The 18,565-nt window shown below is 42.9% G+C and overlaps 1 protein-coding gene across 4 annotated transcripts in view; it reads right to left on the bottom strand.

Annotated features, from left to right (window-relative positions):
• The window catches only part of EDAR (ectodysplasin A receptor), a 74,528-nt gene extending 56,173 nt beyond the window's left edge, over nucleotides 1–18,355 (bottom strand). For 2 of the 4 annotated variants that reach the window (XM_071807739.1, XM_071807743.1), the window contains exons 1-2: nucleotides 18,087–18,355; nucleotides 8,974–9,145 (exon numbers count right to left, since the gene is read on the bottom strand). In XM_071807739.1, coding sequence (XP_071663840.1) covers nucleotides 8,974–9,006 — 33 coding nt within the window. In that variant the 5' untranslated portion in view covers nucleotides 9,007–9,145; nucleotides 18,087–18,355. The remainder of the gene's footprint in view (nucleotides 1–8,973; nucleotides 9,146–18,086) is intronic. The other 2 variants (XM_071807749.1, XM_071807751.1) reach the window with 2 other exon arrangements.
• Nucleotides 18,356–18,565: the final 210 nt, after the last annotated feature.

Here is an 18,565-nt window from a genome sequence, read left to right as displayed (position 1 = left end):
TGTACGTAAAGGCAAAGCACGCCATTGTTTCACAAATCTGAGTGACACACTTAGAGTGATTAGTGTTTTAAATTCAGGACAGTGAAAAACAGATTTTCCTTTTGCTAGAGTACCTGAAAGATTGATGGAGCAGCAGGCAGCTAGTGCCAAGGTAAAATAATGCACCTTTCTTGTCATATGTCTTCAAGTGATACATTCCAGAGTTGCTCTTCATTTAATCAGCCAGAGATAAAAAAAATACTACTTATTAAAAACTAATTGTTTTTTAAACAGCATAGCTAGAAGATTATCTGTGCTACAGAATTCCTACTTGTAAAGACATCCAGGATTTTCTACATGCAAAATCATTAAACTGCTGTGATGCATTTGAAGTTTTAACAAGCACAGGAATTTGCTCGAAATCTGCTACGCAAGCAATAAACACTCTTGTTTGTGTCTCGTCCTTCAAAGGACAACACAAGTAGTTCTGTGCTTAACTTTGTGGGCTCAGCCCTCACAAGTCTAACCTGGCTGATAACATTTTTGAACAATGTGTTTATCTCTCAGTGCAGTTAAAAAAAAAGAAAAAAGCTCTGGTTTTAGTATTGATTAGCCTCCTCAACAAAAATTATGTTCACAGCCAGAGCACTAAAGAGTTGTGCACAGGAAAGAGGCTTAACAAAGACACTTTGAAGGGAAAAACAACCTAACACAATGCCTTATTCTTTCGCTTCTCTAATTGCTGCAGATGTTGTGTAGTTGCACCTAGGAAAAGTTAAATACTATGTCTCTGTAACATTTTTGATCTTCATTAATTATAGCTCAGAAACGCTTACAAAAAGCAGCCTGCCTCTTTAACACAAATAAGATTAATCGCATGGCTGTTCAGAAAATGAACCCCCAGTAGTTAAACAAAAAAATGTTTGTCTTTAAGCAGCCCTTGGATGATTTTTTTTTAAACTGTTACAGGAAGTGAAGAGGCTGCCAAATTACCATGCCCGTGAGCCCCACTCTCATTATCAGCCTAAACGAATGCACACACCCCGCCACTTTCATCCTCTTCCAGGTCCAAGAAAAAGAAAGAGGAGGTATAAAAAAAAAACAACCTCTCCACACAAAGAGGTGTCTCTGAAGTCTGGAATGCACCCTGGCTGTTTGAAGGCAAGATTTATACCTGACACCCTCCTTTAAGCTCATTGTTGAGACTCGCCTGCGTTCAAATCAACCGCAGACTGGCTGCTGCAGGTACTTCATCTTACAACGACCACATCATCTAAGATAAACGCACCAGGAATTGCTATCACTTTGAGGTGAAAAAAAAAAAAAAAGCAGAAAAGAAAAAAAATCAGACACTTTATGGGAAAAACAGAGGGGCACAAAGACGTGCGTGGGGGCGTGCCCAGGGAGGGAGCTGGGGATGGCCGACTGTCTGCAGCATGGGGTGCAAGTGTGAAATGGGTTTGGCCGCCTGTGCGGGCACCTGTGTTTTCTTCACAGCCTCCCCTTGCCTGCGGCAGCCAGGCTGCAGGACCAGGCACAGGGATGGGTGCCGGCACCGCCGCCGCTGCTGGGGAAGCGGGAGCATGCTGGCTGCTTGTGGAGGACTGAAAGGAGGTGTTTTTGACTCGGTGGGAGGTGACGAGAAGGACTGTGGCATCAGCTCGTGTTGTGCCTGTGGTTTCTGAGACAAGCCTGGTTTCCTCATTTTAGGTGTATTCATCCTCTCTCTAAGCCAGCTGTGGTTAGACACTTTCATTTAGCCTCTTAAATTCCTCTGGAAGAAAATCCTTGGTAGTAAAGACTTAATTTGACACTGAACCTGTCTGATGAGAGGCAAAGCCATAGAGCACTGAGATATACAAAGTGAACAACAGGAGGGAAAGAAGAGAGTGCTCAGGATGGTGTCAGGACAGAGAAACACAACTGTATATCCCAGACCTCAGGCTGCTGAAACTTTAGCATTAGCAGGTGTTTTGCTAATTATGAAAGGCTTTGAAGTGACACAAGCAGAAAAGGTCTGTCATAAAGAGAGAATAATGCCTGGCAATTTGCAAAGATATTTATTGTTTGTTTTATTGAATCATTCAAAGGACAAATAAATTTGGCCATGCCATTCATGGAGCAGAGTAAGCTAAGGAGCATTTTCCAGAGTGAAGAATTACCATGGTATTTGGAATAATGTTGTATTAATTCATGGCACTCAAAAACATTTGTGAAGAGATGTTCTGAAATCAGACTGATAGAAAAAAGAAGGTGGCTAATATAAAATTTGCGCTTCTCAAGCATTTCATAATCCCTATCTTTGATCACAGGAACAGAAAGCAATATGGGATTAACAACAAGACTCAGGATCTTTAAGGGCTGTTTGAGGATCACAGATTGGCTCTGCCACTGGGGAGGACCCATCAGCATGTTCTGGATTTAACTCAATAGAAAGCTCTAGATTTGGGTTTCTGATTCTCCTTTTTTCAAGCAGCTCAGGGCCGGGCCTTTAGGGGACTTCTTCCAAAATTTGTGTGTTCACAGGGATGTTTGGGATGTTGAGATCTGGGAAAAAAAAGCTGGTTTAATCCATTTCAGCTATGGAGCACTTTCTATATTTAGGATTTTAAATTATGTTTTATTAAGAATGCAAATTATAAGCATTTCTAGGACTCCAGGTACTTGCATGTCCCAGCTAGCACATAAACCTCATGCCATTAAAATCTGAATAAAGCAGGTTAAGTTTGCAGTAGATTTAAAATAGGGCAAAAGGGAGGGTGGGAAGAGAGCCCATACAACATTGTTCAACATCTACTCACTAGAATGGGAGGAGAAACATCTACACCTGAGCTGAACTGACACAACTGCCTGTGAAGCTGCAGCATCAGTCTGAGTTTGGCCACAAATATCCTGTTCTGTTTGAAAGATTTACCACTTATACTTTTTTTCTCTGGGATGTTTTGTTGTTTCTTGGTGTTTTGTGGGGTTTTTTTGTTTAATTTGTTTTTGTGTTTAGTTGGTTTTGTTTGTTGTTTTTTTTTTTTTTTTCCTTGGGGATCATGTCCTCTATCTGGTGCCAGCAGGAGGTTCTCAGAGAAATCTGTTTCATCAGCCCATGACCAATGTATTGAAAAATCAAGCATGGCTCCATGGCAGCAACCATGGGAATCTGTTGCGGACACTTAGCCTGGAGCCTCCATAATTTCTGACACCGAGCATCTGAGGAAATAGCATTCAGTATTTCATTCTGACATTTCAGCTCTTGACAGCCTGCTACAGAATGCTGCTTGAACCCAAAGTCAAATGCAATGAACGGAGCACAGCTTTGCAAAAAAAAGAAATGTAAGCAAGGCCAGTTCAGCTTGGCCTATCTCACAGGGAGTCGAGACAGGGAAGCAGAAATACGTGGCTTTAGGCAGCTGTTCCCTTTCTGTGTGACTCTTAAAAATAACTTGCAATTTTCAAGAAGCAGTGACAGGCACTATCAGGGCCCCCTGGCCTAATGAGAGTACCAGCAATGAATTAGGCAGCAAATGCCCTGGATTGCCCAGCAATTCCTTCTCAAACCCCCAGAGAGATGCCACATTTCTCCTCCTCCTCGTAACATTTACTTTCTTTGTGCCCATTCAGTCCTCTGCTTCATAATCATTCAGCTTCTGCCTGTGTGCTTTGTGGTGCCAATGACTTCACCTTAGCTCTGCATTACCCCTTTCACTGCCTTTCCTCACTCTGCTCCAGCTGAAGCAGTGCCTTGGTGGAAAGCAGCTGGTACCCCTTACCCCTGCCCACACCCTGTGTTGTTCCCGCAGCCACCACTCATGTCCCCACTGCTCTTCACTCATCTGGGAGGCAAAACAGGATTTGAGCATCTGTCCCTCAAGCCTCATGGGGGCTGCATCCTGATCCTCTAATCTACCTGCCTCCATCATGCAGCCATTTTTTGTAGCCATTCAACTCCCTCATAAACTTAAGGCAACAAAGGCATGCTGGGCACATGCTACCTCTGCATTGGAATGATGCCACCTGGAGTGAAATTCCAGGCAACTCACTCTCACCTGCTTGTGGTCCAGTGCCACCAGGGCAATGTGGCATCATCCATCATCAGCCTCTGCCCGTGACGGAGTGGGTAATGACAAGATTATCTTGCAAAGTGAAAGGTAACAACACAATTATGTCATTGACTTGAGAGGGCTGTGCGACGAGCCCCTTCCTGCCACCTGGCACAGGCGCTCCTCTCCAAGAGTTGAGGACAGCTTGCGTGTTCCAGGCAGTCCCCTGGAGCCCCCAGGCCCTGGTCTGGGGTAGCTCTTTGAAAATGGCTTAGCCTGACTAAATGCATTGCCCTGTGCAAGCAGCAAAAAACCCCACGCTTATAGCTGTAGCAACGTATTCTATAGCAAAACTCTATAACAGAAAATGATTTATTTCCATGACTGTTTGCTTGACATAAGTAAAGGGTTATAGAATTTCTGGAAGACACAACTATCAAGTGCACAACAACAACTGAGGAACTACATTTCTTTACAGCTTGTCTAAAATGTCACACTGTGCCGAGACCTGGGGGCATGTTTTAGTGATGTGCTTTAAATGGTGAACAGCGAAAACTAATTCTTCTCCCAAAAAGGATGCAAGCAGGAAATTTGTTTAAAAGACAAAGCTTTCAATGAATAACAAGTGCTTGTGTTCACATGTGCGCTCAGGTTGCTTTCAGGGTTGTTTTTTGTCTTGGCTCTGCTTTCTAAAACATCTCCAAAAACTTATGTATGTGCCTAAGTGCCAAATGTCTATAGTGCATCTCAACTTTGAGAGCAAGTGACAGTTAATTAAAACAATACGTTACAGAGAATTTGTCCTTTCATGATAAGTGATGGTATTGACAGATGAATTATTTTTACATTATGCTTAATTACATTGAAGCTTGACCCACCAGTGTGAAAGGGAAAGGGTAGCATTTTTGTTTGATACTAATAAGCTGTGTTCGTTACTTTTCCTCTGCAGCATTGACATGTAGTGAAAAGTGACCCAAATCCTCATACATTATATGTCAAACCAATTTCTTTTTTGTTGTTACGTCATGACATACTGGCCATACAGATCTGTTAAAAAAAAAAAAGCCATAGGACTGCCGTGTCTCTTGACACCTCATGGTGATGTAAGTCTAAAGCCTTAAGGAAACAATGACTGAGTTTGCCTGTGCACGTGGTGTCAGTTCTGTACATTTTCCTTGCTCAGACTGTTGCACATATAAAGCTCCTCATCTGAATCCTTGAGGTCCTGTTTATCTCCCATATATCCGCTCTTCTTGTAGGAAGAAGCCAAAGCTGGATACAGAGCTACAAAATGGCTCTCCCTGCTTTATGTGCCTCGTAAAAAAAACTTCTCCAAAAGGGAATATCTTTAGTCTTCAAAACATAAAGACCAGATCCTGCTGCCCCTGCTAGTGGAGCAGCATAAGCAGCTGAAATCAGTGGGCCTACTAAGAGAAAAGTGTATTAGCACAGTTAGGCAAGTCTCCTAAATAAAAAACAAATACTTTACAATAAAAGCATTTTTTTGAAGTCTGCCTTCAGTGTTCAGAAAATGTTATAGTTGCTGTAGGCCGTTTTTATTTCAAAGCCAGTCAAAAGCCTGGAAATGAAAACCTAAGATGACCACATTCATATCACCTATTACCCCTTCACTGAAATTTGCCCCTGCAACATCTTGTTCCTAAATCTCTGCAGTGCTCTCTACTTGCACTCTGAATAGCTATTCTTGAACAGGTTAAAAAGCATTGCTACTCTTTTCAAAAAGCACTGAAGGCTTGCATATAGGGTATGGTTAGCACATTTCAGAGGTTTCCACAGATAAATTTATTAGTGGAGTAGTACGACACACTGTGTAAAATGGGACAACATCAAATACTCCCTCTGTTTAATTTGGAACAGGGAGCTGAACTTCGAACTCCTGTCTCTCGAGAGAGTGCCAAAACCACAGGGTTATTGGATATTTGCAGGATGGTGCTATTTTTAAAAAAATTATTTAAATTGTTTCACCCAATTTTAGCTGGATTCCAAAGCAAATGGTGCTTGTGTGGTCATAATGCAATTTCCCACCCACTCTCCCTGGCATACTTGTGCACCCCCAGCCCCTGTCCCAGAAGTCTTGACTACCAGTATGGGGCAGGGAGGAACCCACTCCCTGGAGGTTTCATGATGCAGGTGGCTGGGCTGGGCTGCCTGGTGCATTTCAGCGTGGGAGGAGGTTGCCTTGTGAGCCACCAACAGATGCCCATGGCAGCAAAGTCTTTGCAAATGTCCCAATGGGGAGAACTGCAGCTGGCAATCAGCCACAAAACACTGATCCATCAGAAATAAACCTTGATCCATGCTGGTGCTTATGGAGCTACTTGCCTCTTAGCCATCCCTGCTTTAAACTAATTTGTGCTAATCTCTAGCACATTTTTGGCTGAGAAAGCTCTGTGTTTCAGCAGGCATCAGGCCAGGTTCACAACAGAAGCAGTGCCTTGATGGACTCAGTGCTCTGTGGAAGCCACGGGAGGTGGCAGCATACTTGCTACAACCAGGGCCTGGGGAGAGTGAGATACCTCAAAACAGAGATCCTCAAAAGCCAGTAGATATGCCTTGGCCATGACCCTGGCAAGGCTTAGGAATCTGGCAGGGCTGTGTGATTCAGTCCTCAAAGCTCCCCACAAAATCCAGTCTACAGAATGTCTCCTTCAGGCCACTTCTCTGTCACAAAATACAGCACTAGTGCTGCTTCATCTCATTGCCCTTAATAATCCCGTTATCCACGAGGTGACGCAAAGCCAACACCTCTGCCTGCCTACAGAAAGCATCCTCCTTTGTTTGAACATCAGTTTGGAAATCTTTCTCTTCAGAGGCTGAGGACGGGAAGGGTGGGTTCCCAGGAGAGGGAACAGCCCCAAGCCCCCAGGCAGGCAGCTGCATGGGGTTCCTCACAGGGCTGTCCAGCTACCTCCTGTTGATACGTTTCTGCTTTGCATGAAACAGTATTTTTCTCTTTTTCACTCAGACACATGACTCCCAAACCTAGCAACTGGGGTATCACCTGGGATTGGGTTTGGAAACTGAGCTCCAGTTCTTACTCTGACAAAAATTTGAATATCTTATATTGAGTATTCCCCAGAACCCACTTCTCCACACATCCTGCCAAGTACCCTAGCCACCAGTCAGCAGTATTATTTTGCTTTTGCTCTCCAAGTAGTCGCTAATGCCTAGGAAAATGTAACAATGAAAAAAAAAAAAAAAAGGGATGGACAAATGCCTCTTCCAGAACACACAAGAACCAGGGTTGGAGGCACCATTGTGGGAGAAACAGCAGGTCTCCCCAGGTAGAGGACCACATCAAGTCCAGATGTCCAAACTGAGCTCCATAAGCATGGGCTAAATGTAAAAGTGCAACCATTCTCATCAGCAAGACTTAGATGTGGTATGTGGGTCTGCTCATCCAGCACAGGCCAGGCCAGGTAAAGCATGTCCAGAAGCACACGTTCAGACACGCAAGGAACTCAGTGGATGGAAACGTGGGTGTTAAGGAATGTAGGCACCTCTGGGGTGAAGGGGCAAGGGAGCAAGTTTCTTAAGATATATATTTTAGACTTAGCATGTGACACATCCACTAGACACCAGAGTTCCTCCATCAGATTAAGTTCCTGAAGATGATCTAATAGAAAGTGTCTGCTTCCCACCTCAGAGTGCTCCCGAATCAAAGATTCGAAGAGTGCCTGCTGTTCCACGCACTTTTCACACACCCATTGCTAAATGCTCTTCTGTGATTAAGGAAAAGTGTTTCATCTGTATACACGAAAATGGGTGAAAACTCTAGAAGAGAAATGTTGCAAAGCTAAACACGACTGTTTATGAACTTTCACCTGTTCTGCAAAAATGGTCATGTTTATGAAGCTAAGCAAAGGTCTGTGTGCATCACTTGTTAAATTAATCCAGCTAGAATCTGTGATGATAGAGGAAATACCACAGATATCAGGTTTCCTTCTGTATGTATTTCTGGGGAACTTGAGCTGCTAGCACCACTTTTGCACTTGGCTTTGCAAGGAGGAAAGCAGATGCTTTTCTCTTTCCTTCATTTTGATTAAACTAATACAGTTTTGGCAGCTTATGCAGCAATTATACCTTTTCTTTAAATTTTTGTCCGGTTCAGTCATAGGCATGGGCAATAGCAAATAAAAGCACATCTGCAGTTTGTTAAAAGACACAGCAAAAACATGACATCAGGACTGAGGGAGCATCTCAAATCTTTCCACCTAAGTCTTTCCACCAAACTTCTTTTAAAAAGGATGAACAGAAAGTTCTGAAGGAACAAAACAAATCCAGACACCATGCCTCCCCCTCGTTTTCTTTGCTTCTGTGTTTTAGAATTCCAGAAGAAAAAGCCACAAGCACAAACAAAAAATTACTTCCTTTAGGTGGTAACCACATACATCATTCAACTGTTAGTTGGTTGGGTTTTTTTTTTTCTTATTTTTCTCACGTAATTGTAAGAAATAACTTTGCCACATTTCTTATGTGCACCTCTGAAATTCTTCAGGGATGCCTGGATGATTAAGAAGAACTTACTGAATTAATAAGCCAGAGTACTTTGCAAAGGCGTTAAAATAATGTAAGTAGGAGGCACACCCAAGGCTGTGCTGTGGGTGAGCAACGCGTGGAGCTGAGCTCCACTACAACGTTTTGCTGAAAGCAAGCATTCCCTTCCAAAGCAGACAGCGGTTCTACCAGCTACTTCACAGTGGCAGCCTTGTGCAGTGATGTCGTACAAAGCCTTTTTTGAGCCTCTACAAACCACAACAAGTTCCAAACCTGACTCATGTCTAGAACTTTGCCTCACTCACTGTTGCCAGCTTAGTCATTGCCAGCAGCCCTACATGCATCTGCTAATCCTGTGGTATCCTCAGCACCCTTCCCTCCTGTGGGAAAGCCCTGGTTAGTCAGCCCCTCACAGAAAGGTAGGGTATTGTGATATTTCTCTTACCGTTGTGCTGCTTTGTTCGTCTTGCATTCCCATCTTAATGACGGCGTGTGAGCTGTTGGCCTTCCACGCTTTCTTTGTGCCTATGTAAATTCAGTGTTTGATGCTGAAGAGGCGGAGACGATTTCTAAGTCAAGGGGCAGGTGTGAGTGAAAGGAGCAACCCAACAGCCAAACTATTTGAAAAAGAAACCTTTAATGTCTCATCAGCTCAGCACTTGAAAAAAAAAAGCCTTCATAACTTGCCTTGAAAACTGGAAAAACAGGGTGTCTAACTATAATTTAAGACATTAATAACAAGAAGATATTGCAGTTCCCTGACATATTTTGACTTCTGCACAGCGAAATGCTATCTTAAAACTAGGTGTGATTATTAATACGTGAAACACTGTCAGTGACAAAGAAATTACAGTCAGGTTGATTTGTTTCTCATTCACTAGTCAAAATTTCAACATATTTTGAGTAAAGAGCCCAGGTAAAATTTTAGAGCGCGTCTCAAAAAATGGTTATTTCCCTTTGTCAGACAAACATACTGACAAATATTTTTGCATTACCATAAATTTTAGCATACTTATAGTACTGTAACAACTTTACAGGACTGACCATGGACTTCAGAGGTATGCAGTGGCTACCATGAACACCCCTAAAACTGCAGCCTTAGGATGTGACACTCCAATTAACAAACTAAGTTTCAGCAAAAGGTATTTTTCATCCACAACTGATGACTTTGCACTCTCAGTCTGGATGTTTCCTTTCCAGTCCATAAAACACAGGAAAGCAAGAATAAATACACTTTTCCGTAAGGTAACACAGGTCAATACAAGATATTTGACTTCTCACAATTTATTTTTATTTCTGTGGTCCAGAAAAGACTTTCAAGCATGAAGTTAAAGTTTAAGAACACGAATGGCTTACTCGCCTTCTCTAGAAAAACTACCCTGTTTGAAGTTCTGTGTGTTCATATAGGCTCTGGCATATCAGTTATAATATTTTAAAAAAGAAGTCATATACAGCCTCCTCTGCACAGGCATCTTTACATTGATCATGGAAATCTCAACAAGAAACCAAAAGTCAAATTTCCTATTGGATTTCTTCCTTCTGCTGAAATAATCAACTTTCTCCATAGTTGCCTCATCTAGAACATTTTTATGATGCTACTAGATAGACGGGCAAACACAAGCATCCTGCTCCTTGTGCCTTCAAAGCTATCACGTAAAGATAACAGTGTTTTCTTTTAATCTTTTTTTCATTACTGAATATTATGCTTACAACAATCCTGCTTTGCTACAGATGGTTTCCTGTTGTTTCTGCCAAATGTGAAATAGCTATAAAACTTGAAAAGGTTTTGATGCTGTCACTGCATGAAAAATTGCATCTACGAGGGAAAATTAAATATGAGCCTTAGCCTTTAATTGCTTTAATCTTACTTAGTAAGTGAACTTTTTCACTCCCACCCCCGACTCAAAGCTTCCGATAACATGACCTGAAGGTAAAAATACAGCTATGTATTTTAGTCAGGTAGAAAGTCTTCATTAACAAAAACAAAAAAAGAGGAAGGGGAAGTAGATAATTCTCATGTCCAGACCAACCAAACAGCCACCAACTCCTGCTAACAAGAGCAGTGCCTTTGGCTCAGCTTCATAAAGCATGTAAAGTCATTTCTGTTAGAAGACAGTGAAGTTCCTGTTTTCAGTGCTATAATAAGGAAATCTGTCATCTTAGCAGACAAATTACTAGAAAATGGCTTGCGTACTCCCTAGGGGACGGAGCCTTTGCTCCTTGCGTGGGCAAACCTCAGTGAACTCAGTGACAGCTTTACTTGAACGCAGAGGAGTGTTAAGAAGTACTTCAAAGAAAAATGAAATTTTATACATTTCTCATATAATGTGGCAAACTGTTGATGCTCTCTATAGGGACAGATTCAGTATTGTATGGGAGAAAGGCTAGAGTAAAGACATGGGACAGGCACATGGCTCACAAGTAGAGTATCAACAAACAAGTGAGCTGCACAGACTCTCAAATTTCTGCTAGTATTTGGCTGGCACCACATCAACATACTCATTTTCTAGAAAAAACAGTGAGCTTTTAACCACATCCTTCTGCCAACAATGTAAGGCTGTGCTCAATGCCATGGATCTGCCCATACAAGCACTGAGGGTAGACGCAAAGAGAGTAAATATTAGAAATCTCTCTGTCATTTTGAGTGCATTTGTCTGTCTGTTGCCTTACATTGAAGGCCTGATATCTTTGGGCTCTGCAGCAAAAAAAACAAGTGTTCTGTATGACACAAGAGATTTGGCAAGCACCCATTTCTAGAGGAAGAAACCATGCAATTGTAGTCTCACTCGACCAAGACATCAGACCTCAGCTTCCCAGCTGCTCAGACTTCTGTTGTTCATTCCTGGGCATGGACCTGAAATCCATCTGCTACAAGAAGAGATTCACTCTTGGTGGAAAGACAAGCTGGTGCGATTTTAGTTTCTTTTAACCTGTGTTATCTTTCCCTGCTCTGGAGACTGAAATTTAAAAGCTGAGGCACAGGTGACATGGTGGGCAGGAGAGAGTGGAAAATGTGTACAGTCACCAAACTGCAACCAAATGTCACATCTACATGTGGACATGCCTCACCCATACGCTGTACCCCTGAGGACACCCTTCACTGCCTCCTCAAAGGGCTCCTGCTGTTTCCCCATGCAGAGATAACTCACTCCAGAGATAACCGTTTGTTTGTTTAGTCTGGCTTCCACCTAAGGCAAGTTAAAAACAACCTTCTACAAGCTCTGGGAGACCTGTACTGAACAGCTATGAACAAATCCCTGTAGTTCAGCCCAGCTGTGGCTTCTAGTTCATTGAAAAGTTCTCCAGGCTGGGAGGAACAGGGGTGCAAGGGCTACTTGGGACCTGTGTGGCTGATGTGCGCTGAACCTGCTGCCTTCTCTGAGTGACCTTGCACATTTGCCAATTTTGAGATCAATGAAAACTGGTGGCCCCTTGCCTGGGCCAGGAAAGCATTCACAGACAGGCACCTTTTATTTCTCTTTTGTAGTGCCACATGTGTACATCTGGGCCTTGGATGAAAATCAGAACTGGGCATGCAGGTCCCATTCAAATAGCTGCTGACATTACTGGGGAGTCTCCTGGTGGCTTCATGAGGATGTGGACCAAGCCCCTGTAGGTTCGTTTACTTATATATTTATTTATTACCAATTTTGTCATTTGGTCACCAGCTGGATTATTTGCACCTTTCTCATGCAATTAAATGACATAAGCTGCTAGTTCTGTATTTCTTTCTCACAACCAGCTAGAAACCATGATAGAAAACATAACCCTGCCACATCAGAGACGTTCTTCAAATATCGTATTGTATTTGCATCTAGGTTTCCTTGTTTCTAGCCAATCTCATCTGTTATCTGTTTTGGTCTGCTTATGGGAACTAATAATTTTTGAAAATTGAGAGCAAGGCAAGAACCATGTTTTTTTCCTTTGTATTTTACATCCTAAGGAAACCAACAGGATCTACACATGAACACAAAAACATACCCCTCAAATTGGCAATAAGTTAGCACATGCTTTTTCTGTATGGAAAATTTAAAGAGACAAAGATCATCATGGGGAAGTATTTTAATGTAATGAAATAAATCTGTGCCCCATAGTGCTTGGATACTTGGCTCTGCTTTTGTCTCTCTTGGAGGGTGCTGACACTCAGACTTGGTGATGGATTAAACAATGACAGCTGAGATAGTTACTGCCCTCAGCTATGCATCCTGCCCTTTTGGAAATTACTGCCCTCCTGCAGCTGGCACAACTCAACGCTTCGTGAATCTGGTTTCAGACTGCCAGACTTCACACCAGCCACGGCTCATGTGGATTCACTGGCCCGTAAACTCCTGTGGCTTGGAGGTGATTCTGTGAGGCTTGAGCAGTACCTACTGTGCAGGTGGGAAAGGATCCAAAAGAAAGGGGGTGTCCAGCTGAAAGTGGTGCTGCTTCGCTTGCCCCCCTGTCACAGGCCACGGAGTGGGCAGCAGCACACAGATCATTCTCAGCTATTTTAGGAAATACATGTACATCTGACTCAGGGGACCCATTGTCATCAGCTACCCACCAAGGAAAGAAATTGCAAAATATCAAGTGACAAAAAGAGAACATCTCCCCAGCCTTTTCTGTTGTTGTTGTTGATTTTTTTCTTTTGCAGCTGCCCTTCAGGGACAGAATTAAACTGTGCTCGGCACTGATTAAACTCTGCTCCTTTGAGGTCTATCACAAATCTTTTTTGGTGACTTTGATAGGAAGAGAAGTTTTACTTTAGGATGGTAATTTCAAACCCCTTTTTGTTATAAGTGGTAAATTTAAGTCCCATGTTTGAGAATGCTGTCTGTTTCTTAGTTCCTAACTATAGCAGGCTATAAACCAGCACCAGGTATTTTAACAGATTCTGCCATTTTTAGCCTTTGATCTTGTCTGTTCCTCATATTTTTGCAGTCCCAGTTTTTCTCTTCCAAGATGCGTGATCTGAATGCACAGGGCCTTTTTGTCTCCTTCTTTTTAGTGACAGAAGCCAATTTCTATAAAGCCTCAGTTGGTCAGCTCTTAGTATACAGATCTGCTTCCCTCCTCGGTCCATCTCTCAAGCCGTGGAGTGTGTATACAGTTGTGAGTCCAGATAATTGTAAATATCTAATCCTGAACTATTAAAACGGTTCTTGCTTAAAATGAAAAGAAAAATCCTGACACTCAATCTGCAAATAATTGCATGCTGCTTAACTGGCACTTCAGTAGTTTTTCTTTGTGATATATTCAAAGGAAGAGATGGATGCTCTGTCAGAATTAAAAGCTCTCTCAGTACTTGGCCATATGTTTCTGCTTTGGTCCCCAGCCTGCTACAGTGCTGAACAGAGGATAAACGCTGGTCTAACAGAGTTTCATATACAACACAACCTCAGGGGAAAGTGGGGAAAAAAGCAAATCTTTCTGGGGTTTCTTCTTACCAAAGAGCTGGCTTGGACTTGGATTCAGCCAAGTTTTGCAGCACCATGTCCTGACCATAAAGCCTAATGACCCAGAGTCTCATTAACCAGAGCTCAAATATCTTTCTATGCCAGGCTCCAGTAGGGAAGCAAACATCTCACAGAAGGTTGGTTGGGAAGGGCTGGATGCTGGAGGTTTGCAGCTAGGTTGATCTTGGCCTTTAAGATCAAAAGGGTCTCAGGTCTATCAACATTTCAGGATGCCACAAGCATAGTCAAACTAAGCATTATGAACTCTTGTTTTTCCTCCATAGTGACCACTGGCCATACCATACCTAAGTAATCTTCCCAAAACATAGTTTAACCCTCGCATATTTATTGTCAGAGCAAGCCCCTGGATTGTCGGTTCATCAAGACCCTCCAAGCCTCGTGTGCACAGCAAGTCAGGCAAGGGGCAGCTGAAATACCACAAACTGCTGGAGAGGCTTCTTATGGGGCAGGGAATGGGGCAACATTAACTTCTTGAAAAAGCCTTTCTGCTATAAAACTGACAGAGCTCTGGCAGCCACTTCTGCCACATCAAATCTTACCAGCTCTCCCCTCCCAAAAAGGAAACAAGCAGAATTTAAGGCACTGAGTCAAAAAAAAAGGCTCAGTTCTGTAGAACTAAATCTGAAAAAGAATAAATGCCATAAACTCTATGAAATCCACTAGGGACTTTGCTATTCATTCTGCACTGCAGACGGTCAGACAATATGGTAATGCGGTAGTGTAAAACCTGTTGCTAGATTCATGGCAGGTGATTCAGCTAAAGCATTGTGGATTAACTTCATAGGATGCCTCTTCTGATAGTCCAAAACCAGCACTCGATAGTGTCAGATCAGGAAGATTTGTCCTTGACTCCATCTGCACAGAGATTTGAAAATCCACTGGCAAAGCTTTAACTTCTTCAAAAGACAACAGCAGATAATGCTTCAAAACAGTATTTATCTTTTATTCTTTTGTTTCTAATGGTCTCATTCTGAATTTGAAAATAACTTCCTCTCTACTTTTGTTCTGATTTCCCTACTGGGAAGAAACCAAAAGATCCAAGCTACGCCAAGTCAGAAGAAATGAGTGCAAAGCTAACATGGTTCAGGAGGCTGTGTTTGATCACTAAATATTGCCACGGAGCCAGCAAGAGCTGGGCACATCACCCTTGTGGGAGCTCTGCCATGGACTGAGTGAGCGCAGGATCTCAGTTCGTTTGTTGTAGAATTGGATGAATAACAAATCAAACAAAAGAACAACAAGTTACTTGGCCTTCACATAGTATTCGGATGTCCTAGTCTTTTGCTGTATAAAGCCAGGTTTTAGTTTTCTGGAAAAAGTACGGCCAAGCACAGTCCACACAGCGATCATCGGTACAGGTTAATAATACTTGTCAAGGTGGCCAGTCATAAATGTCACAATTCCATCTTTGTTCAGTAATATCTAATCCTTTACAGGGACTTACCTTCTCGGAAAATACATGACAATAAAGTGTCTCTGGTTTTGCAAACAGGTTCTTGTCCTACCAACGCACTGACCAGAACTTTTCTACATATTAGGGAGAAAGGCTTTTCTCCAACAAGAGCTGCTGCTCCAGGAGCTGTTGCATAAAAAGGGGCACCTGTTATCTTCTGGTTGCATCATAAAGAATACTGTAGGTCTTCAGAGTCAGGGGGGCACCAGAAGACAGCAAAGGCCTGGTCTGGAGGATAACCAGAGGGAGAAATGGGATGCCTTTAACAGGTGTGAATGGAAAGGCTGATCTATCCCCAGCTCCTCATAAATGACTCATGCAGGGTGTGGTCATGCTGGAACCCTCAAGTTATTCTGCTATAGGCAGGAGCTCATGTTGCAATTTATCTACCCTTTAAGCTGAGAAGAGCAGCAGCGTAGATACAATCTGAAACCCAGTTCCATCCTAGCATGGTCAAAGGAAACAACTCTGTTGAGGATATTAGAGGGGAATTCCTCCACTGATGACAACATGAGAAAAACATTATCTTAATATTAATCTTATCTTCAAAAGATTATGCTGCTATTTTTTGAAAACTGAAACTTAGACTATTTATCTAGCACGGCTATGTTGGTTCAATTAGAAATTGTAGACTCTGTCAAAATATTCCAGCCCTCCAAGAAATGTCACCCTTACATGCAAAGTTGACATGGTTTGCATGAAGCCATTTTCAGAGGAATTCTAAACACCTTTGTGACACAGTCATGCATTTAGTTCAACATTTTCAGTGAGGTGATTTCCACTGCATACAATTCAGTACAATCCCTTGAAAAAGACCATCTCACAATCTGATGTGAAAAAATAAACCACCTATTTATGGCAGCACTTTTCTGTAAATGCTATCGATACAAAAAAAAAAAAAAAAAAAAAGGCATGCTGGCTTTTTCTGGACACGTTCTCATCTGAGATCTTTGTTGTGGTCAGACTATATTACTGCAAACAGCAACACAACTGTGCTGTACCCTGCCAACCAAAAGAGCTGGGTCAAGCTTTAGTAACAGTTTCATGCTTGTCAGACATCTCTAGCGAAATCGTGTCCACAGTAGTTTACCTGAAAGTGAAATTGTTCCCACTGAGTGGTGCAGAGCCAAACTGGCTGCTGATGAATGTAATTTATTTCTTTCATTTGGTTGTCCTTGTTTTGTGTAATTTCAAAATTAATTTCTTAACTGTGTTGCCTTTAGTTTCATTTGTATTCTTTTCACTTTCTATGTCTCAGACATTTCTGACTGAGAATAACAAAGAACTGAGTAATCCTGATCATAGTCATGCTGTTTGACTCCATTTTGTATAATCACATTTTGTACAATCCTTTTAAAATCTGGGATCTCCCATATTTTTTCTTATAGACCTGCCAGAGATTTCCACTATTTGTCCAAAACATTCCAAGAGCTAGCCTTTGAAACTGCAGTGTACAAGATTACATTCCTCTACTGTAGAGAAGTGAGAGCAGCAGCCATGTGCCTCGTCTATTCCAGCAGCCCTAGGTGCGAAAGTTTTCCTTGTAGCTTGAGGCATATAACGAGGTTTTGGGTGGTACCCCAAGGAAGTGTTGATCACTAAGCTCATTGCACTAAATGAGGATCTCACCCCTTATCCCATGGGGGACAGATCTGAAGTGCTATCCAGAGCCCCTTCATGTACTACCTAAAGCTCCACAGGTTGCAAACATGAAAACACTTTTTCTCTTAGGCCTACAAGTGTCTAACTGTACTTTTTTCTAATCCACTGTATCAGTTCTATAGCCATGGCAGCAACACCTAAAAACACTCAGCTGAGTATCAGTGACCATCTTTCACAGTTGTACAAGGCTAACACAGGACACTTTACTGTTGGAGTAGGTTTTACAGCCCTGGATGAGCTGTCTGTTCCCTCAGACGTAGCTGAACTCGGCATTTCAGAGCTGGTCTGGCACTACGTAAGCTGCAGTGCACTGTGCTTGGATCAGGTATAAGATGCCATTGCTGCCCAGGTGCTCCCTAGTGTGGGCAGCACCTTGCTTTCATCTCCACACCTCAGTCTCACAGCACCCTTTTTCGGTGAGGTTGTGGAAACGAGAAATAAAAATCGGCACACTACAAACATATTCACATGTGCATGCAGTCAGCCTCAACTCTACCGACACCACAATATCTCACAGCATTAGTAGTAATTTCAAAAATATAGTAACAGTCCCAAATGTACAGGCAAATTAGTTTGCAATGCTAACACAAACCCCAAACCAGCAGCCTCACTATCCTCTGGAGAATTATGTACATCCACTCAAATAAAAAAATCCTGCTGGATCCTCTAGAGTTTGTGAACTGATCAGAACATCAGTACTTTTAATAATAAAAAAGTCTGAAGCACGTTCAATGTGAGCTTTTAATCACAGATGCTACCAGAAACTGTAGCTGCTTTCTCACATTCAGATTTTAAAAAGGGATTATTAATCTGATATCAGGAGCAGAGAAACCCACTGAATGATAGATCTTGTTCAAACGAAACCTAAACCCGACATGATTTCCAGCCACAGCCCTCAGTGACATCCCCAGGACGGAGCAGCTCCTGCACCAGTGCCACGCCAGCTTTGGATAGAGGCAGCAAAGACGCTTGACACCAGCCTACCTTGCTCAGATGGACTCACCACCACTGAAGCCTGGAGAAGAGGTCCACCCCTGGGTACAGGGCTCAGGATAACCCCTTGGTCGGACTCTCACAGGTGCCGAGACTCAGGCACAGCCAGCGTGCGTCTCCTGTTCTCTCAGAGCTTGTCATGAATGTCCCAAACTCGGTCCCAGAGAATCCAAACACACCAAAGCCCCGAGCTGCCGGTTTCCTTCGCAAGCTCGGAGAGGCTTCCAACAACTTCTTCCCGCCCGCTCTCTGCCGGGGAAGTTTCATCAAGCCCCGGAGCGGGCTCCGCTCGCTGCTGAAACTCGCCTACCCCACCTAGAGGTGCACCACAGGATGAGGAGGAGCCCCGCATCCCTTCCCTGCTCCTGCTGAATTCGGATTTTGCTGGTGAACTGAAAGAAGGTTTCAGCAGGTTTGGTACGGAGAAGGGGCACCGGACCCTGTACTGGGGAGCAGGGAAACACTTCTGG

This window comes from Patagioenas fasciata, chromosome 1 (assembly GCF_037038585.1).
Source record: "Patagioenas fasciata isolate bPatFas1 chromosome 1, bPatFas1.hap1, whole genome shotgun sequence".
Taxonomy (NCBI): Eukaryota; Metazoa; Chordata; class Aves; order Columbiformes; family Columbidae; genus Patagioenas; species Patagioenas fasciata.
This window is presented reverse-complemented; position numbering and strand designations above follow the sequence as displayed.